Consider the following 10300-nt stretch of genomic DNA (forward strand, 5'->3'; position numbering starts at 1 on the left):
TAAATCTTCTAAGAACCCTAGTGCCGCAAGCTTCTTTCAATGAAAATGGAGAAGTTAACAACAAATTAGGGCTTTGATAATGGGTAAAAAGGGATGGGTTTTGGGTCGGGTCGGGTCGGATAGGTTATTTAAAAAGGGGTGATTTATGGGTTAGATAGGTGTTTTAAAAGTGGGTCGGATAGTTTAGGAGCATAAGCGACCCCTTTCCCTTTTAAATAAATGCCACGTGGCAATTTCATTTGGCATTTAAAAAAATGTAAAATGAGTTGGAATTTCCAGCAGGCCAACTAACATCCATAAGGGTATATTTAGACGAAAAGTTGGACGGCGAGGGCATGATTGAGCCAAACTTTAAACGGGGGTATATTTAAGCCTTTTCGAATAGTTTAGGGGCATATTTGACCCTTTACCCTTCTTTTAATCAATAAAAATATTTGACTTCTTTTTTTCGAGTTTCTACATGATCCTTTCAACTTTCTTGTTAATCTTAGTTTTAAACTTGTTATAATTTCTATTTTTTTTCAAGTGTCCAAAAGTCCGCACTCAAATTCATACGAAGCAAGTCTGTTCTTAGATAACTAATTAATCTTTATCCAGTTGTTGACACTACTAAATGTTCGCAATAGTCATTTTAAATACAACATATGTTGAAGTGGCTAATGAAGTTCGAGGAAGAAAGTTGTTGAATAGCTATGTACATGAGAATCAAATATTTTTAATTAACCAGACGACTAAAATAGTTTGTAACTGTTATTGGTATATATATAACGTATACCGTATAACGTATATGTACACATAAATTATTTAGTGATTATACATTAATTAGAATTTAGACACTGTATTGGCTAAAATAAAGACTATAGTTATCCTAACTTTAGTTGTGAGCCGTTGTTTAGTGTAAAGTTCCCATCATTCTTTTTTTGTTTTATTTATGGAAAATCAATCTATATCTAGTGCTATTTTTCAGGATAAACAAGGGAGATTGGTAACAACTCAATTCCATCAACTCAACAATAATTATTTTTATTGGAGAGGAATAAAGATGCTTTACTGATTAACAAAAATTAATACTGTTTAAGTTTCCAATCAATTTGCTAGCAAAATTTGTCAAAAAAGGGGGTGATTTTGATTGAAAAATAAAGGACAAATTCTCGTATATTAGTGATAGATTGAAAATTAAAGGATAATTTTCTTGATTTTTTATTCAGTATTCAATACTTGTTTTGAAATTCCAATAAAGAAAATGTCTCGTAATAAATTTATTTCTATTTTTATAATTTAAACTCGAAATCGATCGGAAATCTCGAAACTTTGTGGACGGTGATAGAGAACTAATTATCCATTTGACCATATTCAAGATGGTGCCCCATTCCCACTTAAGCTCCTGTCTTATCATTGGACCACTTAAATAATTGTTAATATCAATGATCACCTAATACCTTAAATTAATTCATCAATTAAAATAATCAACTCTGTGGGACCAAAAACGAAATTTCATCTAATGCTTTTAGGCTTTTGTAAAATGTGAATATAGTATTTTTATAGTAGAATAGTTTCTTCAATAGGATAACCTCGAAGTAACAATAAATTTATTTTCGTATTAGACTTATAGATTGTAGGTGTATTAGAATAAGTTATTTGCCTTACATCTTTTGAAACACAATTTTTTTAAAAACTTTATTTACTAACGTGAGATGTTTTGTATACTGAACTGACATAGTTTCTTTCTTTTCTCTCGTTTGGGAACTCATCAAATGATAATGTTTTGTAACTTAACTACTCTCAACCTTAGACGTCAAACCATCCTGTCTTGTCACTTTGTGTGTGTTGGAGAACATTTGTCAAGAATGTTCTGTTCAAATGACAAGAAAAGCACCTGTTCTAAATAAATATATTGAATTAATATAATAATATGTATTACATTTTATTACAAGTCAAGTTTAAAATAATAGCTTCATGAATTATTCGTTTGTATTTGTTTATACTTATCAAAATAATAAGATAACATTGCTTAATTGTTTATACTTATCAAAATAATAAGATAATTGTGCTTAATTATAATGAAACATGTATATTTGAATAGAGGATTCATATACTCAACTTCAACAAATTTCTTATTCAATTATAGTTTCGAATAGAGGATTCATATACTCAATTTTAACAAACATCTAATTCAATTATAATAATTTGATTGCAAAATTAAATTCAGATGGAAAAGTAATATATAAGAGGTTAAAGTGCTCGTAACAAAGGTGATTTCATACTAAGAACTTGAATAAAAATCTATAATTAAAAAAAAGGAGCACTAATTTATCACTCTATGCAATTCTTGTTGGTTATACCTATTAATTTAAAACGAAAAAGATGAATCTTCCATATGTTGTAATAGGGTGTGTATTATTTAAAATAAAGTCAAGAAATCAAATCGGATCAAATCAAATTTAAATATTTTGTTATTTAGTTAGCCTTTTAAATCTTTTTTGTTTCATTAATTGAATGAAACTTTTTTTTTTTTGAAAAGTTAGTTTCTTTGTTTGATTTCGAATTTAATAAAAACAGAAAACATTTTGAAACCAAATTATATAATTTATGTATACATATTATCTTTGTATAAAAACATACTTAATTTCTTTATTATAATTGGTAAAGAAATTAACTAGCATTAAATAATTTTATCCAATATTCCACTAAATGATGTAAAAAATCTCATTTCACTGAAGATCATTGAGGAAATGGACGACCTGCAGAGAAGGAAAAGTCAAAATTAGGGTGGAATTTGGAAAGTCTCCGGAAAAGGAAAGAAGACAGAGGTGAAATGGGCTGGTTGTACACATTAAGTTTTTGTTTTTTTTTCTTTTCTTTTTTTAACATTTTTTGGCCCATGGCCACAATTATTTTATTGTATTGTTATGATTATTAATAAAATTGGGGTAACACCCACCAAAATTTAATTAAAAAAAAAAAGATGTAAAAAATCTCATGAGTCATGATTCGAGTAATTCGAATTACAAAAGAAAAAGAAAAGAAAGTAATTCGAATTGATACGGTTAATAAGACAAACAAAAGAGGAAAATACATTCGCTTATATTTTTATTTTCTTTAAAAATAAAATCTCCAATTCAATATATAGGAGTTAGGACAAAGAGATCTCATTTGTTCCGCTATAAATGTGAGTGATTATACCCGTAGACGGAGCCATATGTTTCAAAGTTTGTCGGAAAACTATATATATATACCATGTAATTAGGTAAGAAATACTTCTTTAAGTATTATATATTGATTCTAATGGACTTCTGCATTATTTTGAGAAAATCATGGCTCCTCCACAGAAGATATACCCATTGCCTAAGCCACATGTTCTCAAAATTTGTCGAAAAATTATACTATATAATTAGATAAGAAATACTTCTATATATATGTTGATTCTTATGATCTTCATTTGAGAAAATCATGGCTCATCTACAAAAGATCCAAGTTAAGGTCGCTCAACTAATTTTAACTATATTTTTGATAATATGGATTTTACTTCTTTTTCGTTAATTATATATCAAATTTTGTAAAATTTTATATACTAATTAAATTCGATTAGGATGGTCCTATTTAGAGTGATCATTTATTTTATGTTATACAAAAAATAAAAAAGCTATTTTTTTCCTAATAGTACGCTTAAATTTTGTTCACGTTTATAATATTTATCGAAAAATATAACTTGAATTGAGTAAACAACAAAATTGAAATAACAAAAAGCTAAATTATGTTATAGGTAAAATATAATTATTTTTTTGTGATAATAGAATGGAGTATGGAGACAGAAAATAAGAAAGAGAAATTTGGTTTTGTGCTTGAGTTAATATCTCAAAAGGTCACTCAACTATGTGAATTTATCTAACAAAGTCATTGAACTTTATTTTATATCAATAAAATCACTCAACTTAAATTTTTATATCAATTAAATCACTCAACTCAAAACTTTGACAAACAATTATTTTTTTCAAAATCGAAACTGGTCATCTTATATTTGTTATGTTATTTTACTCTTCTTTTTTTTTTTTTTTACAAATTTCTGGTAATATACTTAACCAAACAACAATTACATATATTCAACCATTGTAATTGGTTGTTAGCAAAAACTAGAAGCTCAGCATTTCTAAGTTCATCATCGTTTCCTTAATTTGATTGTTCCTATGTTTCAAAGCTAGTGGATTTTCAGTATTTCCCTTCACATTTTTTCCTTTGACCGAATAGCATATGAAGAAACTAAAATAATGAAATAACTAGATTTACGAAGTAGTCAAAGAAGATTTTTTTAGAAAAGAAATATAAGGCCGGGAGAGAAAGGGAGAAACTAAGGATTAAGATTTATTTTAATGTGAAAGAGGGAGAATGAGAATTGGAAGAAATGAATTTAGGAGTATGTAGATTGTAGACTACAGAAACACGAGGGCTATAGCAAACATAGGTTGGAGGAAGGTGAAGAAGTGTTGGTTCTTTTAATTGGGTTTAGGTTAATGAATACAATTGGGAAAGAATTTGGATCTAATTACATGTTGATTAATAAAAATAATATTATATTTTTTGAGTGATTTTATTAATACAAATATCTAAGTTGAGTGATTTTATTGATATAAAATAAAATTCAATGATTTTTCTAGATAAATTCACAAAATTGAGTGAGTTTTTAAGATATCAACCCTATTCGCTTAAAGTTTAGACAAGAAAATGGCATATACGAAATTAATGGCATAGTATAAGGAGAATCTCGTAACGGTTCGAGTGGATCTCAACGAGAGCCAGCTCATAGTAGTAATAAACACCTTTTGCTTCACTTTGAATGGCAACTCTTTCTCTCTCTCTCCCTCTCTCTGTCTTTGCCTCTTCACTTCACTTTCACTGCTCCATACATACACAAGCAACAAAACAAGTAGCCATCAACATCAACATCATCATCATCCACCATTGCCAACATCACAGGCAAAAATTGAAGATTGAAAATGAAAAAATGGAGTTGTAATTGAAAGAAACACGGAAAGCTACTTATATATATATATATACACACTTTGCTTTACTTCACTTTAGATTTGACCGGAAGAGATTTGCATCATTTCAATTGTGGAAAGTTTCGTAAGTTCTCCGGAATTTCTCGTTTATTTGGTTAGTATTTGGATATAAGTGTGTTTTCACTTCTGGTGATCGGTATGAGGGTTTATATTGAGTATATCCGTATTTAATTGTTGATTGAAAGTGATTTGTATGAATGTTGTCTGTAGATGTGTGATTATTTACTGTACTGTGCGTTTGAATTAGGATTTTGTTTGTTTTTTTTGTTTAATTTGATTTATTTTTGCTGATTGAGGAGAATTAGTATTGTTATTTACATGATTTTACAATGCGAATTGCAGTCTATTAACGGGAATATAAGATAATTGTTGTGCAGTAAGTATGAACTGTTATTATAATTATTTTTCAGTTTGCAATTGTAGACTTTGATTAGCTTATGTATGTTTTTCTCAGGGTGGAGGTACTAAGGATTACTCCTATTTTGGGTTTAAAGAGAGAAAATTGAATGGATAAGTATGATTTGCGGGAGATACTGTATTTACGTTGGCTTTAGTGAGCTTGTGAGCTGAAATTCTGTTTTGTTCTGAAAGCAAGCAAATTGGTTGAGACAAGCAGTGATTGAGCTTATTTCTGGCTTTATCAACACAACTGTTATGCTTTGAGATTATTAGTCTATTTTTCTTTGGGCGGTGATGCGTCCAATGCTAGAGAAATGCTTGCTCAATTGGTGCATTTTATGTCACTTCTTTATAGTAGTGTTTTCCCTTGGATTAGAGCAGTATAGAGATGAGCCTGTTGCATTTGAGAAGCGAAGAACAGATTATTATTCTGGCTATTCTAAAATCAATATCACGTCGTATTATCAGGAATCAGGACCTCAATTATTGACAAATAATTCAGTTTCTTGTGAGGACCTTGAAGGAGTTGGATCATTTGATACAACTTGCTTGCTGAATTCAAACTTGTATATAGATTCTGACTTGTATGTGTTGGGTACTGGGAACTTGGAGATACTTCCTCAGGTTTCTATTAACTGTCCAATTCAAGGCTGTATTATAAGTTTCAATTTGTCTGGCAATGTTAAAGTCGGGCAAGATGCAAGAGTTGTAGCTGGTTCTGTTATTTTTTCTGCGCTCAGTCTGACGTTGGGACACAATTCTTCTATAAATACTACTGCATTGGGTGGAGAACCACCTTCTCAGACTAGTGGGACGCCAGTTGGGTATGATGGTGCTGGCGGAGGGCATGGTGGACGAGGTGCATCCTGCCTGAAAACTAACAATACAAATACTTGGGGTGGTGATGTTTATGCTTGGTCTACATTGTCAAAGCCATGGTCTTATGGAAGCAAGGGTGGTGGTAGCTCTAGTGAACACAAGTTTGGAGGAAGCGGGGGAGGACGCGTTTACCTTGATCTGAAAGATCTCCTATACATAAATGGATCCATACATGCAGATGGGGGAGATGGAGGGTCAAGCGGTGGGGGTTCCGGTGGAAGCATTTTTGTACATGCTCAAAAACTGTGAGTAATCTTTCTTCTTGTGCTTGCAGTCTGAATCATTATTTCTTTGTTTTTTAGGAACATGTCAAAAAACTTACTTTATAACCGTTCAAAAAACTTACTTTTTAACCACATAACTATTCTCGAGCAATCGAAAATTCAAAGTATATGCATCTTGATTATTGTCCAAATAATATGGAAATTGAATTTCAAGCTGAAAATGTCAAAAATTATTATGTGAAAAGTATGAACTCACAGTTACCATGTCCTTTTTATTTTTAAAATGTCAATAGCAATCTATTTGTACTTATTGGTACTCGTTTTTTAGTAGCTTGTGTATTCTATGTCTGCCAACTCACACTTACAAACATTAAATTCTTGTGCATTAAGCTTCTCATCTTTCAAATGGATTTTCTTTGTTGTGTTCTAGGCATCAATTGCTTAGGTGTTATTAAGAAAATAAACCTTGGACCCAAAAAAACTTTGCTCTTGAGGTACGAAAGATCATATACAAAAGGCAACGACCTATTCCTTCAAACCCCTTGGGTACGCTAGGGTTGGCATTTGGTGTGTGGACAAGTTTGGTTAGACCATGAATACAAATGAGTTGGGTTCCAATACCACTCATTAAGAGACGGGGGCCTAGTTTGGTTAGACCAAGAATACAAATGAGTTGGGCTCCAATACCACTTATTAAGACCAAAATAACCAAGTGTTAATGCCGAAGATAATAAAGAAAATTGTGAATGATGATAAATCAGGCATCTACAGAGAATTATACCAAAGGACGCAATTTCTTTTAAGGTCGTTAAGTAAATTGGATTGATTGGTCCAATGACTTATGGTGGGTGCTTAAGGCCGTCTTAGTGATGATGTGGGCCTGAGTTCGAATATCACTCTTAACATGTTTAGTTGCACATTTCTCAATTTTTTTAATGTGGTTAAGCAAATTGACATACATCTACTGATGAAAATGAGCAACTCACTAGTCTAAAGAGAATATATAAGAGAGTACTTTTCAAGGAATAACCTCGCATATTTAACTCTTGAAGAGATTCACACAGATGACAACTAAACCTTATGGATCACAAACTCTCTTCCTAAATTTAACTCTCTAACCCTACAACTTTGCATTGTAAATACTACCAAAAGATGAAGGAGTGAATTATATTTATAGGAGCACATACTGTTCTCCTCTAAGAAAGGAGAAAGCCAACTATGAAAGTTTAAATTCTTCTGTATTTTAAAGAAAAGAAAATATCAATTACGGTAATTGTGTTGTCGCGGACCCAAGGATATCGCCTAGTTAGTGATCAATGAAGTGAGTTAGAACAATGAGATCTCAGGTTCAAATTCCAACAAAGACAAAAACATTAGGTGATTTCCTTCCACCTGTCTTAACGAGAGTTACTTGTTGTTGGTGGAATGTATCCTGTGGAATTACTCGTGGTGTGCACAAGTTGGCTCGGACACCGTGATTATTAAAAAAAATTGTATCGTCCTTCCGTGAGGAAAAAGGAAACACCAAAACATATTAAGAAAATTAAGATAAACAACTAACAAATCTCCTTCGTCCTGAGTGTTCTAACAAAATAAATTTGTTCCACCTTCTCCACATAATACTCAATACGTTGGATCGTAATCTCCTCCATGGTAACCATAATGTGCGGGATGAACATCAAAAACTTCCTTACGAAGTCTTTCTCACTACTTGGAGTAGTACTCTAGGCAAAATTTCCGAACAAAAATATTCAGTCTCGTTGAATTGGATGTACCTAGAACCTAAGTTGCTTGGACTAGGGTGCGGGTATTTGACACGGATGCGAATCCAAGGGTCGGATTCGGCAAAATCTAAATTTTAAGATTTAGGGGTACAAATCCATGTATGGGATACGACTGTTGGAATTTGGCTAAAAAATCTATAATTAACAAATGGAGCGATAACAATATTCTAAATTTTGAAAGATCTTCTAGGTCTTCATTCCAAGACCCCTAACTTCTTCTTTTAGGCTCTGTGGGTCTTCCCTAAAAAAATGAAAAAGAAAGTCATTCAAGGCCTTCCACCAACTCCTTATAGATCGTTGCAACTGTCTACCAAAAGTTAGAACACAACCATTTGAATTTTTAGTTTCTCTCCGTTTGGCTTGAAACATGAAACAACGAATATTGACCAAGAGGAAAAGCTAAAAAAGAGACAAAGAGACTATAATATTTAAGGTATGCTATTTCTCATGTCTTAAATCTATTTTATCTTTGATCAAATCTCAATTTTCTCCAAAATTTGTTCATGGACTCTGGTCAAACTATCCAATGTGGATTGACCGAATCCCACACGTATCCTGCACCTAGCGGTGGCAATTAGGCGGTTGGGTTAAATTTGGGTGGGGCAAAATGGGTCAAAACCCAATCCAACCCAAATTTGTTTGGGCTAAAATGGGTTGGGTCAAAACGGGTCATAACCCAACCTGCCCAATTTTTACTAAGTTTTAATAGCTTTATTTATTATTTTATAAGCTTTTAGTACTTAATAATTTTTTTTCTTTATTACAACTATATATAACATATAAAATAAAATAAAAAGTTTTTTGAAATATTTTGACAAGATTTCTCAAAAATCAATTTGGCTTGCATATCAACCCAATTTTTAATGGGTTGAAATGGGTCTGGTTGAAATGGATTGAGCTAACAAATGAGCGGATGGATCAATAACCAACCCAAACCTAAATGGCTTTGATTGGGTTGATTTTGCCACCCCTACCTGCATCCACACCCACACCCATGTCGACACAGGGTGCGGCAACATAAAGGAAGAGTCCCAACTAAGCCTAGAACTAGATCCGCTTTGAACTTGCTCTGAATCTTCCTCTGCTACCATGTACTAATAAGTTTTCTTGAAATTAAAGTCCCTCCAATGAATGAACAAATTATCATAGTCTACATTGGATACAACTCATTTCAAATAAAAAATTCTATAGCACATACAACTAAAATGATCTAACTGTAACCTATAATGCAATAGACCGTACTGAGTGGCTAAAAGTTTTCAACACCATTGGCAACTCTGGCGATACAGAATACTACTCTGCTAATGCATTACCCTCCGCATTCACAAGAAGTGGCAAATTCTTTGGACATTCTAGAACATCCTATCACTTGAAAAATGGAACCACATTATAAAGAAGAAATGACCTTCCAAACGTGATTAATCTTGAGAGTATAATGATTGTTATAGCAGCTTCCTTGGGAGGATGCCACTATCTTTTTAAATCTAATACTTATTAAGTTAAAACTTTACCCGAAATTATTTTAATAAAATGAGATTGATAACTAAATTCAAGAATAAAACTAATTGACAATATATTCTGCACAAAATAAATATATACAAGAAAGAGTTGAAGAAAGGGTAGCAGCTGCGCGTTTCCCTTGTCATCAAAAAAATAAAAATCACAAAGTTTAGAAGAAACCAACTTAAAAAACAGTCCGTATAATTTAGTAGCACAGAAATAGGAATAGGCCCATGCAAAAGAAACATGTTTAAAAGTGTAATATTTTTCTACAATAACCTCTCATAAAATCCCTTTAAAAGGAAGGAAAAAAAAAACAATGTAAGTCAATTTGCAATTTTTTTTTAATCATCACAAAATCTTTTTCATTCCTCATTCAACCTCATTGTTCTTTATATCTTTTCCTTATGATGCATAATGTACTGTGGTATGCGAAAGTTGTTCAACCCCCCCCCCC

General features: G+C 31.9%; 1 protein-coding gene across 2 annotated transcripts in view; it reads left to right on the forward strand.

Moving 5' to 3' along the window:
• The first annotated feature begins 4781 nt into the window (after positions 1-4781).
• The window catches only part of LOC102581233 (uncharacterized), a 22016-nt gene continuing 16497 nt past the window's right edge, over positions 4782-10300 (forward strand). The window contains exons 1-2 of one of the 2 annotated variants that reach the window (XM_006358550.2): positions 4782-5151; positions 5512-6580. In XM_006358550.2, the coding sequence (XP_006358612.1) occupies positions 5751-6580 (830 nt within the window). In that variant the 5' untranslated portion in view covers positions 4782-5151; positions 5512-5750. The remainder of the gene's footprint in view (positions 5152-5511; positions 6581-10300) is intronic. The other variant, XM_006358549.2, reaches the window with a different exon arrangement.

This window comes from Solanum tuberosum, unplaced genomic scaffold (assembly GCF_000226075.1).
Source record: "Solanum tuberosum cultivar DM 1-3 516 R44 unplaced genomic scaffold, SolTub_3.0 scf00274, whole genome shotgun sequence".
Lineage (NCBI taxonomy): Eukaryota > Viridiplantae > Streptophyta > Magnoliopsida > Solanales > Solanaceae > Solanum > Solanum tuberosum.